The sequence below is a fragment of the Danio rerio genome, chromosome 6 (assembly GCF_049306965.1).
Source record: "Danio rerio strain Tuebingen ecotype United States chromosome 6, GRCz12tu, whole genome shotgun sequence".
In the NCBI taxonomy this organism is placed as follows: domain Eukaryota; kingdom Metazoa; phylum Chordata; class Actinopteri; order Cypriniformes; family Danionidae; genus Danio; species Danio rerio.
This window is the reverse complement of record NC_133181.1, coordinates 19,512,401-19,539,063: the sequence shown is the minus strand read 5'-3', so window position 1 is coordinate 19,539,063 and position 26,663 is coordinate 19,512,401. Positions and strand designations below refer to the sequence as shown.

General features: G+C 39.2%; 1 protein-coding gene across 1 annotated transcript; it reads left to right on the top strand.

Moving 5' to 3' along the window:
* Positions 1-932: 932 nt before the first annotated feature.
* inha (inhibin subunit alpha) lies at positions 933-24,101 on the top strand. Its single transcript, NM_001045204.1, has 2 exons — positions 933-1,242; positions 23,368-24,101. Exons 1-2 carry the CDS (start codon positions 933-935, stop codon positions 24,099-24,101), a joined length of 1,044 nt encoding a protein of 347 aa, NP_001038669.1.
* Positions 24,102-26,663: the final 2,562 nt, after the last annotated feature.

Genomic DNA, 26,663 nt, shown 5'->3' with positions numbered 1-26,663 from the left:
GTTCGAGCCTCGACTGGGTCAGTTGGCATTTCTGTATGGAGTTTGCATGTTCTCCCCATGTTTGCGTGGGTTTCCTATAGGTGCACCGATTTTCCCCACAGTCCAAAGACATGCAGTTTAGCTGAATTGGGTAAGCTAAATTGTCTGTAGTGTTTGTGTGAATGAGAGTGTATGGGTGTTTTTCGGTGATGCGTTGCAGCTGGAAGGGTATCCGCTGTGTAAAACATATGCTGGATAAGTTGGCGGTTTCATTCCGCTGTGGCGACCCTGGATTATTAAAAGGACTAAGCCGTAAAGAAAATGTATTAATGAATGAGTTTAAGGGATAGTTCACTAAGAGATGTCAATATACTCACTATTTCCTTTTCATCAAGTAGTTTCCAATCTTTATTTACCAGTAAATAGGCTTGGAACAATTGTAGGGTGAGTAAATGATGACAGAGTTTTCAGTTAGAGTTTTAGGGTTAACATTCTTTAAGAATTCCAAGCAGTGAGAATAAAAGCATGATACAAATTTGTAAATGTACTTTTTCTGCTAGGAAAAAAAAAATCTTTTTCAAAATTCTCTTGTTATACTGTGTCAATTCCGTCCAAGGCCAAGCAACAGGGAAAGAACTGTAATCTCAAAAGTCGTTTTGTCCCATCCATTCTGTGATAGCAGGAACCCAAACAATGATTGCTATTTGCTTGCAAAAAAAAAAAAAAAAAAAGAACGAAAAGATAGAAAATCACAGACTTCTTTTACTATGACATGGACCTGCAAGAAGAAGGATTACTGTAGAGCTCTTTTTTTAACAGAAAAATTTCAAGAAAAAAAAAATCTTTATGAACTTACAGTATATGTATATTTAAAAACTTTCTATACACATCGATTTTCGTTTATGCGCTTGTAATTTCCAGTGTCTGCTTTTAACCTCTGTTGAGTTTTGAGGATGCTAACTGGGACAAGCTCTTTGTCTTCATTTGCTTGTGCCCTGATGCTGTGGGCTTTGTTTTCTCCTCCATCGGTTCAGGCCTGTCAAGGAGATGAATTACCGTGTGACATGGTGCTTGGCTGGCTGAAAAGAAGGATCCTTGAAGGTTTGGGGTTGGATGAGCCTCCTCTGCCAGTGTTGCAGCTGCCAACACGACAGGCAGGGAACAGAGCTGTGCACCATGTAGCATCACGAATGACTAGAGAAACAAGAGTGGAAAGAAGACACCATCAGGAGTCCTCTCAGGTCATTCTGTTCCCAAGCTCAGGTCAGCTTCTTTTAACTCTAATGATAGCATATGAAAATGAAGAGTGTGTAAAAGATTTGGCAAGATCATAGTTGGTAAAAATCCTCTACTCCTATGGATCTGCTCACTATAATAATTTAACAATTCAATTCAATTCAATTCAATTCAGCTTTATTTGTATAGCGCTTTTACAATGTAGATTGTGTCAAAGCAGCTTCACATAAATGGTCATAGTAACTGGAACAGTGTGGTTCAGTAACTGGAACAGTGTGGTTCAGGTTTTAGTGTTTAAGTTCAGTTCAGTTCAGTTTAGCTCAGTTCAGTGTGATTTAATCATTACTGAGAGTTCAAACACTGAAGAGCCAATTCATCGATGCGTAGCTCTACCAATCCTGAACCTTGCGAGGCAGTGGCAACAGCGGAGAGGGAAAAAAAAACTTCACCTGATGGGAGTGAAGAAAAAAAACCTTGAGAGAACCAGACTCAGTTGGGCACGACCATTTTAATTTCTCCGCTGGCCAAAAGTAACGTATACTTATATATATATGAAGTAACATATACTTCAGTTCAGTATATACAGTTGAAGTCAGAATTATTAGCCCCCTTTGAATTTTTTTTTTCTTTTTTAAATATTTCCCAAGTGATGTTTAACAGAACAAGGAAATTTTCACAGTATGTCTGATAATACTTTTTCTTCTGGAGAAAGTCTTATTTGTTTTATTTTGACTTGAATAAAAGCAGCTTTTAATTTTTTTAAAGCCATTTTTAAGGTTAAAATTATTAGCCCCTAAGCAATTTTTTTTCTTCTACAGAACTACAACACCAACATTATACAATACCTTGCCTAATTACTCTAACCTGCCTAGTTAACCTAATTAACATAGTTAAGCCTTTAAATATCACTTTAAAGTGTATAGAAGTGTCTTGAAAAATAGCTCGTCAAATATTATTCACTGTCATCATGGCAAATATAAAATAAATCAGTTATTAGAAATTAGTTATTAAACTATGATGTTTAGAAATGTATTAAGAAAATCCTCTCTCTGTTAAACAGAAACTAGGGGAAAAAATAAACAACGGGGCTAATAATTCAGAGGGGCTAATAATTTTGACTTCAACTGTATATAACTTTACAACTGCATTTCAACCAGGCTGTTAGGTTAGGTTGAGGGTTAGTAAAATAAATTGAAAATTGCATGCAGTAGATTGTTATTTTGGGGCTTTGAAAAAAGTGTTAGCATACATCAAGCAGATATTATTTGTCACTCTAATGGCTAGTGGTTGACGTAATTAAAATGGTGCATCTAAAGTAAGTAAGTAGGTAAGTAAGTAAGTAAATAAGTAAGTAAATAAAGTCATGTGGTGTGAAGCAACACAAATATAAAGGGCAAAGTGAAAACCCGGCATTATCTGTTATCTTGTTCAGTCTCTCTTAACTTTAAAAAAAAAATAAGTTTGTAAAATGTCATGTATTGTGACATTACAAAAAAAGTATAATTATACGTAATTATACCTATTTATTTACCCACAAAAATGATCTTCAGATATGTAAACATAAAAAAAATTAACTGGGGAAAAAAGAAATAAAAACAAGGAAATAAAGATAAAGATAATAAAGATGTTAAAGGGCTACTATTTTACCCCTTTTTAAGATTTAAGAAAGGTCTTCGGTTTCTCCAGAATGTGTTTAAAGTTACAGCTTACACTATCAATCAGATTATTTATTGTATCTTTTTGAATATGGGCAGTTTATGGTCTGAGTACACTGTGGCTGTTTTGCTTTGTTGCTTGTGCCTTTAATGCAAATGAGCTGGTTCTCCCCACCCATCATTCCCACATATGTGCCAGCAGGTATAGCACATATATGATAATTATAATACATGTAAAGTACGTATTTTACATACAAAATAGTATTTTGTCATTTGTATTTTATAGGGTTTATGAAAATGTCTTTATTTTTTAATGTCTTGTGTTTTTGTATTTTAAAATACTGTAAAATACTTTGTAGAAGTTTACATGATGTCATCATCAAAATGGGGTTTTAATGTAAGAGTGGGTTTAACCACAGCGGTTTAAACTTTAGTTTTGCCGAGTGACTAAAGTTATCAGCATGGTAAAAAAACTGTATATTTCTAGTCAAACCAATCTTCTGCAATCTCATACAAAAAAAAAAAAAAAAAAAAAAAACTGAAATAAGGGCAGTATTAATAGCTAAAAATGTGGGAGTGTGTTGATATTATGTGATTGTGTTTTATTGCAATATGGAGCAACTAAGTGTTGATGTTATATCAAAAGTAGTGGTTACAACTGAATTAATTACAAATAACTGTAAAATTATAAAATACGAACCGATAAAAACATATGATAATAATCGTACCTAGCTTAAATGTAAAATTAAAGTTACCAGAGGTAAAAGGAGAGACAAAGAAAGGGAGAGACAAAGAGAGCAAGTAGGCCTCAAAGAGGCAGAGAAGATATTTAAAGGAGGAGCAGAGCAGGTGTGCGCAGACCAAGAAAAGAAACAGAGCAGAGTTTACCACCTATTTTGTATCTTTCTAAACCATGTGACTATAGCCCAAATATGGAGACATTCAAACTGACCAATCAACATTTTACCACATCGTAAACACCCTTAAAGTCCACACTCCAGGCCCTGATTTCATCAGTATCTGCCTTTGGAATAGTGTAAGCCTTCTTTTGTGAAAACTTACATGTTTTGCCATATAAACAAATGCATATGATAATTTAGACTTTTACAATCCTCCCCTGGCACCGTTGTGACACATGAAGAGGCAAAAGGTGACATTAATAATGAAAAAAAGCTATGTGATGTGTGCTGCTGTCTGTCAGGATTCTGCCACTCCAGTCCTGTTAATTCTTGTTTTGCTGAGTCCAGACACTAGTCAGGTGTCACTTTAAAATGCGCACATCTAACATTATAATGAAATCATTCGACTGCTTTCCATACATTTATGCTCATTTAAGAAGAAATTGTGCAGTTGTGTTTGGAAAAAACCCCCACCAAGATGGACATTCTAATATGTGATTATTATTAATTATGTGTGTATGTCTGTTTAAACACGCACACAAAAGCCAAACTTTTTTTCTCTCTTCAAATCGCGTGTACAGAATCCGTTCGGGAAACAGCATCTGTTTATCGCTATGGAACACGTCAGCATATTAGTCATGCAACATTATATGAATGTTTTGAGGATTGTATAGGATGGGCGACGGCACCTGTAATCAAAAGGAAATGGAATCGTGCCGTTTTTAGTATTTATTTATAAGTGTTTTTATTCCTAAATAAAGCGAAAGCACAGACGACTCACGTTTTAGAGCATGGGGCGACCCCTGGCTGTTCGGCGGTATGTGTTGCGTACAGGGAGGCTTGGCTGTTTAGAAAAAGACTGAAAATATGGGAGAAATACGGGAAAATACCTTTACGGGATGATAGCGGGATAGAACTGTAAAATACGGGAGAATCCCGGGAAAAACGGGAGGGTTGACAGGTATGGTTGTGTTCTTTTGTCTAGCGTCTGGTCCCAACCCCCTTGTTATCCTGTTTGTAATTACTATTTTTACCTGTCCGACTGTCTGTTTATTGGTTTGTCTTTCTTATTTAGTCTCCTAGTGTGCTCTGTTCTGTGCTGGTCCGTTGTTGATTGTGTGCTTTCTCTTGATATTGTATGAGGTCTGTTGATGTCTGATCTACAACAGTGGTTAAATGTAGTGTTTTATGCAAAGAACCAAATCAAGTCTAGTTGAGTGTGTATTATAATGTTGTTTTTTCCCCTCTTGGGGAGATTTGAGGTTATTTTTATTTATTTTTTTAATAATAAATCCTTCATTTCCTGCATTTGGGTCCTCGCCTCCTCTCCATCTACCCCATACCATCACAGCTGTTATCTTCGGGCTTCCTGTCTAGGCTTGTTGCAGGTAGAAGGTTTGTCAGTCGTTGCTGAGAGGCTTTCATAGGATGGTTTTGCACTGCTTATATGCAAATTGTTCTTCATACACCCACAAGAAGTGCTGAGGAATTTAGGGAAACCCTGCTCATCTCTTGAAGTAGATCAGAAGATGTGAACTTTTTCTCTATGGATCCTGTATTTCAAAACAGTGAAATGGCACAACAAACACCAAAAACAAACTCATGGCATTTGTCATTGATCAAAGAATTGATGTGGTCAGTCTGAGTTCTCCACAAGCAAAATGCCCTTAAATTAATGTAATTAAAAATATGATCAAGATAAAGACAAAATAAAAGCAAACAAGTTATTTACACAATATCTGGAAACATCAAAATAAAATAGCTTTACAACAAATCAGCAAAATAATCAGTGTAAGCAAATATAGTGAATTAAATGAATCAATGTCCAAAGACAATCACAATTGCATTCAAATGGGTTAAATTAGATTAGATGATTAGATTAGATTCAACTTTATTGTCATTACAGGTGTACAAGTGCAAGGCAACGAAATGCAGTTTAGATCTAACCAGCAGTGCAATAGCAGCAAGTGCAGGATACAGGTATAAGTTATAAAGTGCAGTTTTAGAAAAACTATGGTCATATTTACAGATGGATGTTCTATGAAAATTATATACAGCTTGTATTAGCTATGAACAGAGATTTACAATAAATAAGTATGTGTACAGGTTGCTATTAATAATCAGAAGTGTGCAGATAAATAAACATAACTACAAATGTATATGTACAGTGGGTGTGTACCTAATTACAAATGTCCATGTGCATTCAAAGTAAACACAAATAGCATTTGTTGTAGAGATGTCAATATTGTTAAAAAAGCAACAATATTTCAGCATTTTGGATGTAGAATCCTAATTTAAATTTTAATATAACTTGTTGAAACAATTAATAAGTAACTGGTTAAATAATCAAAAGAAACCAAAATAAGAACACAAGATGAAAAATCCACAGTTATGAAGAAGTCTGATTGAAAAGACTTAAATAACATGTGAATAACGTGTCAGACAAATGTGAATTTGACTATTTGTGTGAAGATTTGAAATATTGTTCACCTTGGGTTGGGGAACTTCAGTGCTATTAAATGGATTTGATCTTTGTGAAAATCCACGAAATGGGAGGATTCGGTTCAGAAGCCGCTTTTCTGAAAGAGTATTGAACGGGCCAATGAATGCAATGAATTGGCAGCATAAGCTTGCACAGGTGTGCTTCTTTGCCAATTATCCCAGCATATAAGCACACCTGGAGCGAGCAGACACCATCCTTTTCGCTTCAGAGACTTTCTGATCGAGTCGATGAGGGTTCCTCCTGCTGTGATCCAGCGATTCTGAGTGAACAAGAGCATTCTCCCGGTCCAGAGTGTGTACACGCAGCGGCAGACGGTCGAGCTGGGTTCTCCCTTGCCTGGCGTTCTTTGGGTCCGGTCCTCCAGAGCGGTGCGTATAAAGTTGCAAACTTCACAGAAAGAGCAACACAGTCGTGCAGCACATCCTTTTCAGGACGGTGCTCCGACTGTGTGTTTCTGGATGCGGTGGTTTCCTGTCCTCGGATGATGGGCACGGGCACTGCGTTGCATGCCAGGGGGGTCCAGCATGTTAATGCGCTGCTCGCGGGCAGTTCATGTCGTCATTGCGATGCCATGACTGTTGCACAGTAAAGATCGCGGCTAGACTTTGCGAAAGGGCGAACCACCCCGGTTGTCCCCTGCTCTGCAGCGGGCACTCGGGCAGATCTGAGGGCTCCTCTAAGCGCTCCATCCAAGCTTCGGGCGGGGAAAGCGACCCGTCTAACAGATTGTAGCCCTTACGCCCAATGACACCGGAGACCAGACGTCCACCGCGGCATCGGAGGGTGGGCTTTCATTGTCCGATGATGATCCAGACCTGCTCGCCCCCTCCGGGCAGGTGAGCGTTGTCACTACGGATCCTAAAACTGACATGTTAGCCGTGCTTTCCCGGGCTGCTTCGGCCGTGGGTTGGAGATGGTTTATCCCCCAGCTCCGCGGCCGGACCGACTAGAGGGGCGTTCCCTTTTTCCCGGAGGTGCAGAGTAGGCTCACGCGGTCTTGAAGAGCGCTTTTCTGTGGAACGGTGGAACAGCCAGGGGGTATGTGGCGATTCCTCAGGTTGAGTGTGCGATGACGGTCAATACGCGCGGCGCCTCTTCGTGGCGGGGTCCGCCTCGTCCCCTATCCAAAGCCTGTAAGTTATCTGCCTCCCTCGGAGCTACAGCTTACATAGCTGCGGGCCAGGCTGCTTCCGCCTTGCATGCGATAGCCACCTACCACCGCTACCAAGCGCAGGCGCTGGCCGAGCTGCACGAGGGTGGGTCCAACCCAGGCTTACGAGCTCCGCACTGCCGCCGACTTAGCTCTTCGGACTACTGAGTCCGCTGTGTGTGCGTTGGATGTCCACATTAGTGATCCAGGAGCGCCAGCCCTGGCTGATATGCGCGAAGTCGACAAAGTCTGCTTTCTTGACTTCCCCATATCGCACTTTTTACTGCCATGAAAACATCAATGAAAGAGCACTTTTTCCCTTCCCCGGATGTGACAGCACGAACCTTGCCAGTCCGGGACGCGCTGCCTTCCGGCACGCAGGTTCTAAGTGCTTCGCCAGTGGATCACAAGCGCTGGGGGGACGGTCTCCTTTCCCTCAGCCCTCCAGCCCCCTTTCCGGAGTCGAGGTGTGGAGCCAGAGCGAATCACTCTCCTCCAGCTCTTCCGCGGGACCCTCGCGTTTCCCGGATCAGCCCACCCACTCCGCGCTGCCCCACCGCTGGTATGTCAGCGATTGTAGCAGTGACTCCATTAGCGAGGGCTCTGCCTGCCTGGTTAGCGCGGGCCAGCCCCTCTCGGTGGCTCATACGCACAATCAGACTCGGTTACGCGATTCAGTTCGCGAAGCGGCCCCCCAACTTCACGGGTGTGTATCTCACCAGGGTCAACCCCCTGTCTGTCCCTGTCTTGCGAGAGGAGATTGCTGCCCTCCTGGCGAAGGGTGCAATCGAGCCAGTTCCTCCAGCCGAGATGGAGAGTGGGTTTTTCAGCCCATACTTCATCGTACCCAGAAAGAGCGGTGGGTCACGACCAATCCTTCTGCGTGTTTTGTCTGCACTGGCTGCCGTTCAGAATGCTCACGCAGAGGTGCATTCTCCAATACGTTCGTCCTCGGGATTGGTTTGCAGCCATAGACCTGAAGGATGCATATTTCCATGTCTCCATTCTTCCACGCCACCGCCAGTTTCTGCGGTTTGCGTTCGAAGGTCGAGCATGGCAATACAAGGTCCTCCCCTTCGGGCTCTCCCTGTCTCCGCGGGTCTTCACCAAACTCGCGGAGGGTGCCTTAGCGCCCCTTCGGCTCGCGGGCATCCGCATACTCAATTATCTTAACGACTGGCTGATTTTAGCCCACTCGCGGGAGCAATTGATTATGCACAGGGACAAGGTGCTTCGGCATCTCCGCCTATTGGGTTTTCATGTCAAAAGAGCAAACTCGCCCCCGTGCGGAGGATCTCTTTCCTCGGGATGGAGCTAGACTCACTCACCATGGCAGCGCACCTCTCCGGAGAGCGTGCTCAGCTGATGCTGTACTGTCTGAGAGAGCTCGACAGTAAAATAGTGGTCCCACTGAAACTATTTCAGAGGCTCCTGGGGCATATGGCATCCGCAGCCGCCTCACCCGCTCGGATTACTCTATATGAGACCACTGCAGCACTGGCTTCACAATCGAGTCCCCAGACGCGCATGGCACGTGCGCGCACACCAAGTCTCCGTTATTGCGATGTGTCGCCGCACCCTCAGCCCTTGGAGCGACCCCTCATTCCTACAGGCCTGAGTGCCTCTAGGACAGGCGTCCAGGCTTGTTGTCCTTCAACAGACGTTTCGAACACGGGCTGGGGGGCTGTGCGTTGCGGGCATGCAGCTGCGGACCTGTGGAAAGGTGGCGGCGTATATCAACCGTATGGGGGGTATGCACTCTTGCCGCATGTCTCAGCTCGCCCGCCGTCTGCTCCTCTGGAGTCATCAACGGCTGAAATCGCTGTAGGCCATTCATATTCAGGCAAGCTCAACCGTGCAGCCGATGCGCTCTCACGGCAGCCTTACGTCGTGGAGAATGGAGACTCCACCCCGAGTGTGTTCAGCTGATATGGGCGCGAATCGGGGAAGCCCAGATCAATCTGTTGCTTCCCGCGAGATCGCTCATTGCCAGTTGTTCTTTCCCTGACCAAGTGCTCTCGGCACGGATACGCGTTTCCCCCAGTGAGCCTGCTCGCGCAGTTACTGTGCAAGGTCAGGGAGGGCAAGGAACAGGTTGCTGGTGGCACCCCTCTGGCTCAACCGGACCTGGATATCAGAGCTCTCACTCGCGATAGCCCTACCCTGGCAGTTCCCTTCAAGAGAGCACCTACTCTCTCAGGGACAGGGCACCATCTGGCACCCTCTCCGATCTTTGGAGGTCCTTAGACGCAAGGAAAACTTAGGTAACCTCCGATTGCGGTGGCTATTACCGTCACTCGGGCTAGAGCCCCCTCCGCGAGCGCGCCTATGCCCTGAAGTGGAGTCTACTCACTGAATGGTGCATCTCTCGCAGAGAAGACCCCCGTAATTTGCCAGATCAGCGTTGTGCTTTCTTTACGCCGAGAGAAGCTGGAGAGCAGGCTGTCGCCCTCCGCACTCAAGGTTACGTGGCTGCCATCTCCGCTCTCATGACGCGGTGGCTGGCAGCACTGCGCCTCTCTAACAGACATTGTAGAGCTGCGGGCTGGGCGACACCCAACACATTTGCAAGGTTTTACAATCTGCGAGTGGAGCCGGTTTCCTCAAGGGTATTAGGTAACCCCTTGGTGATTGAGGAAACAACTCGGTAGGGTGTTGAAACACGCTTGCTGCGCCATTCTCCCTAACATGGAGGTACGTGCGCTTTTTAATCTGTCAGTAAAGTTCCTCGTCAGGTGAGCCCTGCAGATTCCTCCATGGCCCCCAGCACTGACTCAGCGGAGGAGTCACCTGCTGGCCCAATACGTTAATGGTCTGCCCGCTGGTCAGCCCGCGTTTTGGGTATAGAATTTGGGTACCGAATGGGAACGTTCGAGGTTACAGAAGTAACCCTTCGTTCCCCGAGGAGGGGAACGGAAGTGCTATACTTCGTCGCCACAATAACTGTCCCTTAGCTGTTTGAAAGTCTCTTCAGCTTAAAAGGATGGCGTCTGCTCGCTCCAGGTGTGCTTATATGCTGGGATAATTGGCAATGAAGCACACCTGTGCAAGCTTACGCTGCCAATTCATTGCATTCATTGGCCCGTTCAATACTCTTTCAGACAAGCGGCTTCTTAACCGAATCCTCCTATTTCGTGGATTTTCACAAAGATCAAATCCACTTAATAGCACTGAAGTTCTCCTCCTCGGGGAACGAAGGGTTACTTCTGTAACCTCGAACGTTCTCTGTGTGCAGTGTTCCAGCTGAGGCTATGTGTTTGTGTAAACATGCTCCTAACAAGGGGTGGAGGTTTTACAACAGTGTATAAAATTTAGTCCTGTTGTAACAGGGAACCAGCATGGGGTTTGATTGTGAGATGTAAATGGGATCTGGCTCAAAACACTTCCAAATCAATGTGTTTAAGGAGCAGGCTGAATCTTGTAAGAAAGCATTTTCATCGTTACTGCAATTATTGCACTGGAGCCACATGACAATTCTATACTCGTGCTTGTGGTTTAAACTGCACCTATATTGAGAATAGCACAGTTTACCACTTTTAGAAGATGACACTCATCCAACATAAAAACAAAAGCACCTTAAAGTTAATGAATTTTAGCATACAGTTAATTCCTTTATATACATGACATGCGGTCCATAATGCATCTGTGGCTTCTAAAACCTCAGACCTGATTGTTTTACACATACAGTAAGAAAATCACGTTTTCAGGAATTACTACTACAGTCTATGTGTACATGTAGTATCACAAAATACCATTATGTTCTATGGCAATGAAAATGTGTATAGCACAAATATAACAAATTTGGAAATGCAAACAGGATCAACTTTTACTGCTATTAGGCTGCTAACCCACCAGCAAAGGAAGTTAACAGATGCACGACTTGAATTAACCCTCTGGGGTTGAAGACCGCGTATACGCGTTTTGATCTGTGGTGTCGTCGAACTGCTGAAATGAACTTAAATTACACTTTCAGTTTTGATCGTACAGATAAGATCAATACATCAATCAAATCTGTTATGGGTCTACTTTTTGTTGTGTACACTCAACAACAACAACAAACGTGTGTGCTTTTGCAAAATAAGGAAAATACACAGTGTAGGCATTCTGTCTTTTCTCTCTCCGTGAACTGCTTTTAGAAGTGCATTAGTAAAATGTGCTGAAACTGCGCAAAAAAAAAAACACACAGAGAAGAAATATGATTCTCTAGAAAGCTTGAAGTGTCTACTTTTTAATGCTGAGAAAAACATGTCACTAAAATGAAAGGAAACTCAGCAAATACTTATCTAAGATGATGATTTATAATATCTATATAAAGCTTATATATAAGCTTAAATAACCAATTCAAGTCGAAAACAAATCTCTTTTTATGTAATCTGCATAAAAGTAAGGACTAGTATGGATTCTCCTATATCGCCTTATTACAGCTATCGTGATCCAGCCTCTTCGTAAGCATGCTTCATATGTAAATTTCCAGAGGTGAAACCAAAGGTAGTAAAGGACCAGTGGCAAAGAGAGCTAAAGTAGATAAGAAGTGCTCAGAGTTTGCTCGGTAATGCGAGTAATGTTGGTCTGTGTCATGCGAACAAACTATTAGATGAAGATGTAGCCTTCAACTTTACAAAAATGTATAAAAGCGCTACAAAAGTGGACCAAGATAAAAAAAAAAAAAAAGTCTCCGCTGATGTCAAGAAGAAGGCCAGGGGTTACAGTGAAATAGTACCCTTTTTCCTGCGTTCTTTCCCATCTCAAGATACCTGTCTGCAAGGCTACATTTCTAAGTGTCCTTTGTAAGTTTATTCTTTAAATAATTTCTGTGAATACCTAATAAGAGGATGATAGCTTGCGCCAAAAGCTGTTGTGAGGCGTGCAACTGTTAAAAAGATTTCATTATTGCAAATGGTGTGTTTTTCACCTGCTTTCTTTTGCTCACAGTTATTTTTTTTTATATGGATTAATTATCATTCTTTAAAACGACATTGCTCTAATTTGAGATTATCAAAACTAACTCAGAATCTTATTAGTATTGATCAATCTCTGTATATACTATTCCATATATTTATGATGTATTGTTTTTTAACCAATTTATAATGTTTGAAAATGTTAAGATAATGGGCTCTATTTTGACGATCCATACGCAAAGTGCAAAGAGCAGAGCGCAATTAGGGAGCAGAGAGCAATTAGGGGGTGTCGGAATCCACTTTTGCTTATTTAAGGACGGAAAAATCTGCTTTGCGCCGTGGCGCATGGTCTAAAGGGTGAGCTTAATTTTTAACGAGGTATGTGTTTTGAGACTAAACAAATCAGAGTCTCATCTCCCATTCCCTTTAAGAGTCAGTTCTGTTGTGCTATAGCGCATTTGCTATTTACATGACGGAATTTGTAAGTGGAAAAACTGAGCATTTCACTAGCAAGAAAACAGAGCATCTGCAGCGCTTGAATGAGAGATAAGGCCTTTTCATTATCTACTTTCACTTTTGCTCTCATGGATAGGGAAACCTCGTACACACAGACATCCATTAACCTTTAAATAATTAATTTCATTTGTTAAGCGCAACTATTTGTTTCAAAACTATTTCTAAATTCAGTTCTAATTTCCAGCAAACGAAAAAATGAACAATAATAATGAAGTGTGTTCAAACAACTGAGTTATATTCAAATACACATGCTGTGCCCCATATGGTCTAAAACCTGATAGGTGGGCAAATCTAAGCTTGTTTTAAATAAAACTAATATACATATGCATATAATAAGTAATACTGCTAAAAATAACATTATTCATTCATTTTCTTGTCGGCTTAGTCCTTTTATTAATCCAGGGGTCGCCACAGCGGAATGAACCGACAACTTATCCAGCAAGTTTTTATGCAGTGGATGCCATTCTAGCCACAATCCATCTCTGGGAAACATCCACACACACACACACACACTTATACACTACGGACAATTTAGCCTACCCAATTCACCTGTACCACATGTCTTTGGACTGTGGGGGAAACCAGAGCACCCGGAGGAAACCCACACCAATTCAGCGAGAATATGCAAACTCCACACAAAAACGCCAACTGAGTCAAGGCTCGAACGAGCGACCCAGCGACCTTCTTGCTGTGAGGCGACAGCACTACCTACTGCGCCACTGCTTCACCCATAATAACATTATACAAAAGCAAATTGTTATAAATAAATCGAAAAGCCCCCCGAAATGAAGAAGGCATGAAAGTTTGATTTTTTTATTTATGTAGGCTAGAAAATGATATGTTTTGTAATATTTTATCCTTTATATTTATATCCTAAAGGCTATATATCCTTAATATACCCTATATATATATCCTTAATATTTTAATAAATTTTCATTTGTAGATATTTGCATATTGTTGTACACCCTGTCTGTATTACGCAATGTGTAAGCAAGGGGATGCGCTGGACAATAGACCAGCTTTGATCTGATCTATTTAAACCTTCAATTTAAGTTCCTCAAAATACCAATGCACCAGCAATGTGCCTCAACACACTTTCTTTTTTAGACCAGAATGCCTATGGTTGCACAAATGAGCACAAATGCATTTGCTATTTCAACAGCGTGGCGCAAAACATTATTATATTATTACACTTTAGCCTTAATATGTTTTTAAAACACTGAAAACAACACAAATGTCAGTGCATGCCAAAACTTCTCTAGAGCCCCAAAACACCCTCAGACCCCAGAGGGTTAACAATGCAGTTAGTTCACTAAGTGTGTTATTGACAGATTAGTTTTTGTTACATGAAGACTATTGATTTTTGCTCTTAAGTAAATTCTATTTTCTCAGAAAATATGGTGGAGGTCTTCCTTGCCTCGAGGTCCAACATTGTTCCTCTCTTTGACCAAACTTTTTACAGGTCATACAAAGCCTGTTTTGATTGCCTGAGGGGTGACTGCTGTGATCATCTGAGGTTTGAGGGTTTTTAAGACTCTCTAATGCTTGTACATCATGCGTCTTGGCTGCGCTATGGTGTGGCATCACCTTAAGTACTAAAACAGACAAAACTTTTCTACGGACTCTAAACAAATAATTTCATATCTTTTATAGGTAACTTCATCTGAGAAGTGAACATGCTTTTTAATCCCACCGCTGTTAAGCATTTAAGGGAGACACAGACACAGACTTCTGTGCTTTTAGCATATAGCTTTTAAATCTGCAATGGAGTCCTTTTGACTTCTGCATTTTTCAGCCAGGGCTAACTGTTTAGCTAGTAAATCAAGCTGTAACTGGAGATCTAGAATTTTTGCCTTTGACTTGTTTGCCTCTAATTTGTAAACATCAAATTCTTCACATCTAGCATTTATAATTGAAGGTATTTCTGACATCATGTTACACAGTCTTGAGTAACACATGTAATTAAGAGCTTCAATTATTTCACCACGTTTTGATTTTTTTCCATTTTTGCCAATTACATCCCACAATGCAAACAATGTAGAGCCTGAGTTTGTTAACTCAAGTCCTTCTTTGCTAAGTTTGCACAATGTAGTTTCAACCTTTTTGGTTCATAAAGTAAACAATACATCTTTTTTTTTTTTAGAAATTAACCCTTCCATCCTTGAGGAGGTAATCTGAAATTTACCAATTTGAACTATTGAAACAAATTACAGTCTTGTAATTTCTTTTTCATGCAATTTAAGCAAATGGAGAAACATAATTGTGTAATTGTATAAAATGATAAAATATGAACTGATAAAACATAGGATAATAATTCTACCCAGCTTAAATGTAAAATCTTAGTTACCAGAGGTAGAAGGAGGGACAAAGAGGGAGAGACAAAGAGAGCAAGTAGGCCTCAAAGAGGCAGAGAAGCGCAGGAATGTGCAGACCAAAAAAAAGACAGGCCAGGAAAAGAGACAGAGCAGAGTTTAGCACATATTGTGTATCTTTCTTGACCATGTGACTAGCCCAAATACTAAAACATTCAAAATTGACCAATCAACGTGACCACATCGTTAACCCCCCAAAGTCCACACACCAGGGGCCTCATGTATCAATGCTGTGTACGCACAAAAACTTTGCGTACAACAGATTTCATGCTCACTTTTGGATTTACTAATGATTAAATGAACATGGGAATGTGCGCAGGTCCACGCCAACTTCATGCCTGGCATACGCACATTTCTTGTGTGTGTTTATTTTATTTCCATTGGCGACTCCTAGAGGCAGTTGTGTTAAATTGCACTCTACAAAGTGTCTGAGCTGTGCAATGGCAGCTGTATGAGACAGGTTCATCTAGCAGATATATAAGGTTTCCATACCATGCAGTTGACCAGCCAAACATTAAAGTGCAATTTGCAGCGGTAGCCGGTTTGCGCAATGTAATCGGAGCAATCTACTGCACACACATTGCTATAAAGGCACCATCGGAAGATGAATTTTTATACATGAATCAGAAACATTTCCATTCAACAAATGTGCAAATAAAATATGATGCATAGACTTATTAATGATCCCTACTTGTCTTCCATGTTGAAAGTATAGGCAAAATGTGATATGTAGCGGGGGTGGGGTGGTGGGGGGTGGAATGAGTTCGTCAGACGCTGGGTTCCAACCACCGAGTTCATGCTCGAATGTGTCAAAACATGTTGCCGTCACTCACGCTGATAAAGCTGCTTCAAAATTTTACACCTTTAAATCGCACCACTTTTTTAATCTATTCGGTGCAATGTTCACACCCAACTGTGTTGGTTGCATCAGCTAAACTCTCCCACTTTGTTTTTTTCTTTTGTTACCAAATTCCAGAGGACAAACTTGCAAATAACAGTTTTTCTCTGGTCTATTTCCGAAAGCGGCATCTCCAAATCATATTCTGTTCAAAGTTTCTCTTTTTGCTTGCTTTTGCCATTGCTCTTTCGTTGGGTTTTGCCAAAGTAGAGTCATTAGTATATTCATACGGTAGAGGGAGGGAAGGGTTTTGCGCTCGTTCACATGCGCTCAGTTTCACGTTCATTCGGATGTACAAAGAGAATATGCGTGTGAATCAGCGTACACAGTGTTTCATACATCTGAATTTTTTACTGTGTACACACATTTACAGCTTTGTGCGTACGCAATGTTTTAGTATGATTTCAACCCAAGTCTTTGTACATGAGGCCCCAGGAACCTTGTGTATCAACGCTGCGTACGCACAAAATCTTTGCGTACACCAGATTTCATGCTCACATTTGGATTTACTTATCATGAAATGAATGTGAGAATGTGCGTTGTTCCAGTCCAACTTCATGCCTGGCGTACGTGCATTTTTTTTGTGTGTGTCTGTTTTATTTCGATTGGCAACCATGTTAAGGCAATCATGTGAAATTGCACACTACAAAATATATTTGAACCGTGCATTGGCAGTTGCATGAGACGGGATCATCTGCATGTCTAGCAGGTATATAAGGTTTCCATACCATACAGTTGACCGGCCAAACTTTAAAACAAAACTTGCAGCAATTGCCGCTTTTCCCAATCTAATCAGAGCAATTTACAGCACGCACATTGCTATAAAGGCACCATCTGAAGATGAATTGGCATAGGTACATGAATCGGAAACATTTCTTTTCAATAAATGTGCAAATAATACAATAATACACACACTTATTAATGATTCCTACTTGTCTTCCTTGTGAAGAAGAGTCGGCAAAATCTGATATGTAATGGGGAAAAAAGAAGAATGAGTTCATCAGATGCTGGATTTGAACCGGGTTCAGTAATGATTGTGTCAAAACATGTTGCCATGCGTTTTAAGAGCTATGCCACTCACGCTGCTGATGCCTGCTCGACTATCACTTAATTACCCTAATTCCAACGAGGTGTCCAACGAGACCCCACTACCCGCGTCAGCTCTCTTATTAATTCCAGAGGACAAACTTGCAAATAACACAGTTTTTTTCCGGTCTACCTCCGGAAGGTGCAACTCCAATTCACATTCTGTTCAAAGTTTCCCCTTTTGCTTGCTTTTGCCATTTCTTCTTCGTTTGGTTTTGCCAAAGTAGAATCATTACCATATTTATTAGGTGGAGGAGGCAGGGAGGGGTTTTGTGCTCGTTCACGTGCACTCAGTTTCATGTTCATTCGGATGTACAAAGAGAATATGCATGTGTTTCAGCATACCCAGTGTTTCATACATCTAAATATTTTACTGTGTACGCACATTTGTGCGTACGCTATGTTTTAGTATGATTTCAACGCAAGTCTTCGTACATGAGGCCCCAGGCCCTGATCTCATCAGTATCTGCCTTTGGAATTGTGTGAGCCTTCTTTGGTGAAAAAAGACTTGTTTTGCCATATAAACAAATGCATATGATAATTTAGACTTTTACTATCCACCCCTGCCATCGTTGTGACACATAAAGAGGAAAAAGATGATATTAATAATGAAAATATGCTTTGTGATTTGTGTTGCTGTCATCTTCGGACTTCCTGTCCAGGCTTGTTGCAGGTATAAATTTAGTCAGTCTTTACTGTCATTTAGCCCTGTGTGAGAGGCTTCCATTGATTTATTTTGCACTTCTTGTATGCAAATTGTCCTTCATACCCCCCAAGAATAAGTGCTGAAGAATTCGGGAAATCCCTGCTCTTCTATTGAAGTAGATCAGAAGATGTGAACCTTTTCTCCATGTATCCTGTATTTCAAAACAGCAAAATGGCACAACAAACAGCAAAAGCAAACACATGGCATTTGCCATTGATCAAAGGATTGATGTAGTCAGTTTGAGTTCTCTTCAAGCAAAAAGCCCTTAAAATAATGTAATTAAAAAATATGGTCAAGATCAAAGCAACATTACATTAGATTAATGCTTTCTCTGTTATTTTCCTGGGCTTGAGATCTAAACAGAAAATTGATTAAAAAGGTGGTCAATGCTTGGAGTATGAATGGAAATTATGCAACACACAAAGGGCTATGTTTTAATGATCTAGGCGCAGAGTCTAAAACGTATCGCACAAAAGCATTAAGGGCGTGTCCAAATCCACTTTTGCTATTTTAAGTATGAAAAAATACACTGTATGCACCGGCACATGGTCTAACAGGGTTGTGCTTGTTCTCTTAATGAGATATGGGTGTGTTTTGAGCATAATGTGCATTAAACCAATTAAGGTCTCATCTCCCATTCCCTTTAAGAGTCAGTTGCGTCACGCCATTGCACATTTGCTATTTACATGGTGACTTTGTAAGTGGATAAATTGAATGGAAAAACTGACTGCTTTACTCGCGAGAAAACAGTTGAACAGACCATCTGCAGTGAGAATAAAGAGTGAGCCTCCTCCATTCAGCCTCTTCACTTACTCTTACTTCTTAACTTTCATGAATATGGAAACGCTGTTGTACGCACCCCACTGAAGACATCCATTAGCCTATTTATTTTGTTTGTTAAGTACAAAGATTTGTTTCAAAACTATTTCTTAATCACCCCCCCCCCCCCCAACACCCGCCAATGCGAAGAAGGCATGGAAGCAGTGTTTTTTACATTTATCGATAAAATAAGAATTGTTGTAATATTTTAATTATTTTTCATTTGTAAAGATATGTGTGCATTGCTGTACATCCTGTGTGTATTAAGCCGCTTTTAAGGTGCACTAACGCGCTTTGCGCTAGACTTTAGACCTGCTTTTAGCTGGTCAATAGCGCAGTTTATTTTAATAGCTTAAAATAGCAAAGCACCACAAACCGCTGGCTATTCTGGTTTGATTCCTTTGGTACGGAGACACACTTAAGATCCTCAATGCGGCCAGAGAAAAGCTCACATATGGCAACTCTAGCATTATGATTTTTCGGGATATGTCATCCACCCTGTTTAGAAAGCGACAAGAATTCAGCGCTCTCAAAAGACAGCTAGGCAATAACGATTTGTCTTACACCGTACTTTATCCTGCAACGCTGAGGATTCAGCTACCGGAGGGACAAAGATCTTTCAACTCCAAAGCATAGGCAGAAACATACCTTCGACAACATCATCCACATCTGCTTCTTGGATAAGACACTAAAATTATATGTACAATCTCCGGATCATCCAACTCTAATGTCACCTGAGCAACCACACCAAACTATGCTAAAAATATACGGTGGATAACTTTTCTCTCGGATGAACATGAAAGAACTTAACTCTGTCAGGAGGGATCTTTAAATTGAAAAGCTGGCAAGAGAAATATGTGTTTATTATTTTGTTTAAATGTTTACTAACTTGCATAATTCGAATTTATTACTTGTTCATTGTGATTAATATGTTTGCTTTAAAGTACATCATTTAAATATTTGTGGGGATATACAAAACCTGTTAGGGAGCTTTTAGTTTGGAAAAGAAGTCAAGGTCGACTGTATGATGCAGTGCACACTCAGTCATGGGGGTTTAAAGTTTCACACTTCATTTGGGGAAGTGGTGGTAGGGGGGAGTAGACAGAACACATATTTGATTTATTTAAGTGTTGGGCTGTTTAACAATATGTTCTCAAGCCGCTCTATAGGAAATAAAACATTAATATATAGTTAATGTCAGATACACTAAAATATAAATATGTGACTTGGAATGTTAACGGTTTAAATCAGACTTAAAAGAAAAAAGTAATATTATACCTCAGAAAGCTATAAAATTGGAATTGCCCTTCTACAAGAAACACACTTGACTGATTCCGAACATCTAAATCTTAAAAAGCAGTGGCCTGGACAAGCTTTTTTTGCTCCTTTACATCGCAATCAAGAGGTGTGGTTATACTTATTGATAAAAATATTCGGTAACACTTTATAATAACTACACACTATAAGTGATTTATTAAGCATTAGCAAATAGTGAACTCATTATCTGTGAAGCATTAACTCTACATTACTAAGTGTTAGTAAGCAGTTTATAACTGCAGCTACAAATGCTCCATTCTTGACTTATAAGCACCTATATATTGTGGTTAATGATTGTATTTTCATACTTGGTTAATGATTTATTTTTCATTACTAAATTAAGTATCGAATTATTTACAAACTGTTTGTATTTAAGAGTAGTTAAGGGTTTTTAGGATCATTCAGAATGAGTTAGTAAATGATTAATAAACTAATGAAGTCAACATTTATATGTCTTATTATTCCGGCATATATTAATGGTTACTATATATGTTAATAAATGCTTTATTAACTCAACGTCATGCAGTTTTGTGACCTAATCTAAAGTAAGGACTACTCATGCTTTATAAATCCCTTATAAATGACAAATAAAGGCTCAGTTAAATTCTAAACGGGAAAAAAAGACATTATTAATTTCTCTTCATTTAAAGATACACAAATGAAACTGTACTTCAAATGAAAAATAAATCTTTGCAACCTTATCTAAAATAGAATCACTGTAGAGTTTAAACATTACATCCTATTATATTGTTAAATTATTATATTGTTGTTGTTTTATCCAGTTGGATGTCATATTTTGACACTCCTGTTATTTTGCAATGTTTAAACTTTAAAGTAATTTTACTTTTTAGAAAGATTGCACAGATTATCGCTCATTTGATTCTGAGCCTTTAATAGTCATTTATAAGGCATTTATAAAGCATGAATAGTCCTCACTTTAGATTAGGTCACAAAACTGCATGAAGTTGAGTTAATAAAGCATTTACTAATATATTAGTTAACTATTAGTATATGCCTGAATAAAAAGACATATAAATGTTGATTTCAATAGTTTATTAATCTTTTACTAACTCATTCTGAATGGTCCTGAAAACCCTCAACTACTCTTAAATACAAACGGTTTGTAAATAATTCAATACTTAATTTAGTAATGAAAAATAAATCATTAACAGAGTATGAAAATACAATTATTAACCACATTATATAGGTGCTAAAAAGTCAAGAATAGAGCATTTGTAGCTGCAGTTATAAACTGCTTACTAACGTTTAGTAATGTAGAGTTAATGCCTAACAGATAATGAATTCACTATTTGCTAATGCTTAATAAATGATTTATAGTGTGTATTTATTATAAAGTGTCACCAAGAGTTCTGTCTTGTGAGGGTGGGGAAAGGGTGGAGGATGGTTAGAAAAGAATGTCTACATGTAAACTGAAATGATTCTGTAAATTATTGATGTGAAAATAATACAAAATATATTGACAAAAAAAAATAGCAACGAGCTTACAATGCACTTTAACTCACTTCCTTTCTAGACTGGAACACCTATGAGTCAACAAAGTGGCGCAAATGGATTTACTATTTCAACAACGTGGCACAAAACGGGAAAATTAGGCTTGCTTTGGTCTGAGAACAGTAACAAATCTACATTTATTGAAAAAAAAAAAAAACTCGATTTGACAAAGATTGTTGCACTTTCACAGGCCATGCAATGGATGAAAACAAAATGAAGAGATATAGTGCTTTATTCCAACCTAGTATCTGCATTGCATGGGTTTTACAGTGATTAAGCAGATCATCTTCAAGACAAGACTTTCTGTATGCAACTGTCTATTTTAACATCTGGAAATAAAAAAAAGACACTTGTTGTGTTCATATCACTCCACTATGACAGTGGACACAATACACCTACACACAGTTCTGTCCAAACAGCTTCCAAAAGATGATTTGTACTTTTACATTTTGTAGCCATTTCTTATTGTCATGTTACATTTTTATATCAATTAATATTGTTGAAAACGTCATTTTAGTTTAGTTTAGTAGATTTAGAATTAAGATTTGATAATACATGCAGTTTTTCATTTATCAGACACTTTATATAAAGCGAATTGCGAAAGAGGAACAAAAGAAATTTATCAAATACTTAACCTGATCAACAGAGTTCATTTAGATTTCATAACAAATAAACATTGATCATCAACAGTGTTTACAACATTCCAAATCTTATCATTTATATCACATTTATTTAAAAAATCTATTTACAACCTTTTTGTTGTTTTCATTTTCTTTTGAAGCAACAGCTTTGAGAGAATACTGCAGATTTTTACTGAAGGGGCAGAAATCACTCAAATTTCATGAAAAATTATATAATAACTGAGGTCTTATAGATGTAAAACAAACTGAGTAAAGCATGACAGGGTTTTCAGCTGAAGTGCGCAAACATCTAAAGGGATAGTTCACCCAAAATTGAAAATTCTGTTATCATTTACTCACCTTTTATTTGTCTTAAAGTTTTTTTTTTTTTTTTTTTTTCTGTTGAACTCAAAAGGAGTTCAACATATTTTAAAGAATGTTAGAAACCGGTAACAAATGACTTCCATGGTATTTGTTCTTCCTACTATGGAAGTCAGTGGTTTCTAGTTTCTTACATTTTTTAAAATATCTTCTTTTGTGTTCAACAGATAAAAGAAATTTGGAAGTTTTTAGAAGGTTTGGAAGTGGCAGGGTGAGTAAATAGTGAGTAAATTTAAATTTCTGTGTAACTACCCCTTTTAACTGGCGACTGTGCTGTCACCTCACAGCAAGAAGGTTGCTGGTTCGATCCTTGGCTGGGTCATTGGCATTTCTGTGGGGAGTTTGCATGTTCTCCCCGTGTCTGCATGGGTCCAAAGAAATGTGATATAGGTGAATTGGGTTAGCTAAATTGTCCTTAGTGTATGTGTGTGAATGAGAGTGTATGGGTTCCTAGCGATGGGTTGCAGCTGGAAGGGCATCCACTGCGTAAAACATGTGCTGGATAAGTTGGCAGTTTATTCTGCTGTAGCGACCCCTGATTAATAAAGAGACTAAGCTGGACGAAAAGAATAAATGAATGATTCCCTTTTAACTCTTCTTTTTTTAAAGCAGCATTATTATTTTATTTCCCCATGATGGGTTGCAGTTGGAAGGGCATCCGCTGTGAAAAACATAAGCTGGATACGTTGGTGGTTCATTCCACTGTGGCGACCCCAGATTAATAAAAGGACTAAGCCAAAAAGAAAATGAATGAATGATTATTTTATCATGATGACATAATTCACTTACACAGATTCTGACCTTTCTTAATGTATTTCAGAGTCTACATGCAAGGATATACCTGGCCACTCTTCTGATGCTGGACCTGGTCACTTTACATACTATTTCCAGCCCTCTTTGGACAGCCAGGAATCCATCATCACTTCTGCACACTTCTGGTTCTATGCCGGAGAGACCATCGCTTCCATCAACATCTCAGCACCACTTTTCATCCTCACCCATAATAAGGAGCTCCTCAAAGCATCTGAAAGTCCAGTCAAACGCTCTCCTGATGGATGGACCACCTATAAATTGGATGTTCATCTTCACACTCCCATGGCTGATGGTCAGTTTATGCTACAGATTCGCTGCCCAACCTGCAGTTGCCATGATTCAGAAGACAAAACACCCTTTCTGCACCTCCACACCCGTTCAAGTGGCCCTGACCGCTCCCGCAGAGCACCCAAAATTCCATGGTCACCAGATGCCATTGAAAATCTCAAAAGACCTGCATCTCAGGGCACTGACTGCAGAAGAGAGCAGATTGAAATCTCCTTTGAAGACCTTGGATGGAACAACTGGATTGTTCATCCTAAATCGTTCACCTTCTACTACTGCCATGGCAACTGCTCCAGCGCTGAACGCATCACCACCATTCTTGGGATCACCCAGTGCTGCGCTCCTGTTCCAGAGAGCATGAAGTCACTCCGTTTCACCACCACCTCAGACGGGGGATACTCATTCAAATATGAGACCCTGCCTAACATCATACCAGAAGAGTGCAACTGCATCTAATTACACTCTGCTGTGGCTTAGATATTTCTTAGTTGTGAGATTTTTTTAAGTCAGCCATTTTAATTGATCAAAGCAAATAAAGTGTGGTTCAAAATGGCTAATGACAGAAAACCTGTACTTGAAGTTGGCTTTATATTTTAGCATGTTATCCTTTAAAAACAGAAACATTTTGTTACTTAAAGGTGCAGTATGTAAGTTTGACACCCAGTGGTTGTACTAGGTATTGCACTCCTGGATCAAAACACACCCAAGGCAGGTTGCCAGATTGACGTGACTGTGCCTGAATATCAAGCCTAAAGGCTGATTTGAACCATTTACTAACTTTTCACTACTGCAGATAGATTCACCTCAGATCTTAAAAATAAAATAAATCGTTTGAAATTGACCTTTAAAACTGTAACTCAGTGCTCAGTGCAAAAATTAAACAAATAACAATCATTCAGCATGTACATACAATGTTAAAGAGGTTTAATATGTATTAATTGGAGTTTAAACCTTACTATTACGTGAGCAAGTGCATATTCTTTGCTTCTGAATGGCTGTTTTTAAAATTCTGTCGTGTTTCGTCTGGTGCAAACAGCTATATTGCTTATCACTGCAAATCTCATCATGTAGCATGTTGTTAGGCCCAGGGTTATAATAATAATGTTTATACATTTGTTATAGTAATATTATTTGCTAATTAACAACCTCATGTGAAACTTTGAATCTGCGTCTCATTTCGGAGTCTTTTTTTCTTCACATCATTTGCTACTGTCCACTGGAGGCCACATTTTAGTCGTGGACTCATACTTTAAGAGCCTTCATGACTGAATGAATCAAATACACGGTTTTCAAACAAGGCAACCCAGAGTGCTGAAATATGATTGGCTAAACTGGCATTGGGTGTGTTAAAAAAAAAAAAAAAAACAAAGACAGATTTCCGGCACGGAAAGCATATTTTCAAAGGAGAATATCTTACTTTAGCATTGTTTTTCAGATAAACAAAAATGTTAACTTAGCATGTTTCCTAAATATCTGCAAACATATTATGATATTTTTTATGTTTTAGAAGTCAAAACTTACATACAGCACCTTTAAATGCTAGTCATACTTAGCTAAAAAAAATCTGTATTTGTATTTTTATACGGTGAGAACTTTTTCTCTCAATTTCTTTCCTTATGCAAATAAGACCATCTGAGAAAAACACCCTAGTCTTGTTAGCTGTTTAAATAAGACTTTGTATCACATTATGAAATGTTTATCAGATAATAATAACAATAAATAAATGAATGTTTACAAAAAAGGTTTGTCATCATTATATAGATATTTTATCCACTCTTACAAACACAACATATGTTCTTAGTCTAGGCCAGGGGTGCCCAAACTCAGTCCTGGGGTGCTGGTGTCCTCCTCTAGGCCATTATTCAAGTCAAGTCAAGCTTTATTGCCACATTGCCATGTGCGGAAATAAAGTGGAATGAAATGGCAAATGTTACATTCAAATATGTTTATGAATTTCAAAAACTTCAAAAAAAACTTCAAAAAACTAAGGTACAAAATACTAATAATAAAAATACTAGGGTTCACTCTTTTAAGAGTTACTAAAATGTACCTTTTATCTAAAGTAGCCTATTTTCAAGCAACAATATGTACCCCATATGTAAAGAAGGTTATTTACAAAGCTTAAACTTTTCTTTAAATATCAGAATAAAAAAATGAAATCAGCAAGAAGTGAAAACGTTTGAAAGTTCATGTTTTTTGAGAATTTTTTTCTCTAAATCTTTTTCTTTATGCAAATAAGACCAACTGGGAAAAACACCCTAGTCTTGTAAGCTCTTTAAATAATACTTTGTATCATATAATTAAATGTTAATCAGAGAATTACAACATTAAATAAATGAATGCTCAGAAAAAAGGTTTGTCAACATTATATGGATATTTAATCAACTCTTACAATTGTCCTCACGTTGCTAAATGAGAAAAATAGCAACTACACCAAAGACAAAACTATCTAAACACAACATGTTTTTAGTGTAGGCCAGGGGTGCCCAAACAAAGTCCTGGAGCGCTGGTGTCCCCCCCATCAGACACACCTGGCCTAGCTAACCAAGGCTTCCAAGAAACATCTGTGCAGGTGTGTTGAGGCAAGTTGGAGCTGAAATCTGCGGGACGCCAGCCCTCCAGGACTAAGTCTGGGCCCCCTTGCTCTAGGCCATTATTCAAGTCAACTCAAGCTTTATTGCCACATTGCTATGTGTAGACATAAAGTGAAACTAAATGGCAAATGTTACATTCAAACATGTTTATGAATTTCAATCTTTTAAGACAAAACTAAAATGTACCTTTTATCTAACGTAGCCAATTTTCAAGGAACAATATGTACCCTTTGTAAGCAAATAAGGTTATTTACAAAGCTAAAGCTTTTCTTTACATATCAGAATAAAAAATGGTACCAGCAAGACGAGAAAAACGTTTGAAAGTTCATGTTTTTTAAAATGTCACCATTACCATCTTCATGTAAACTTTAAAAATTATTTTCGTCAAAAATATCGTTTGCATAGGTCTATTGTGTTTACTGAT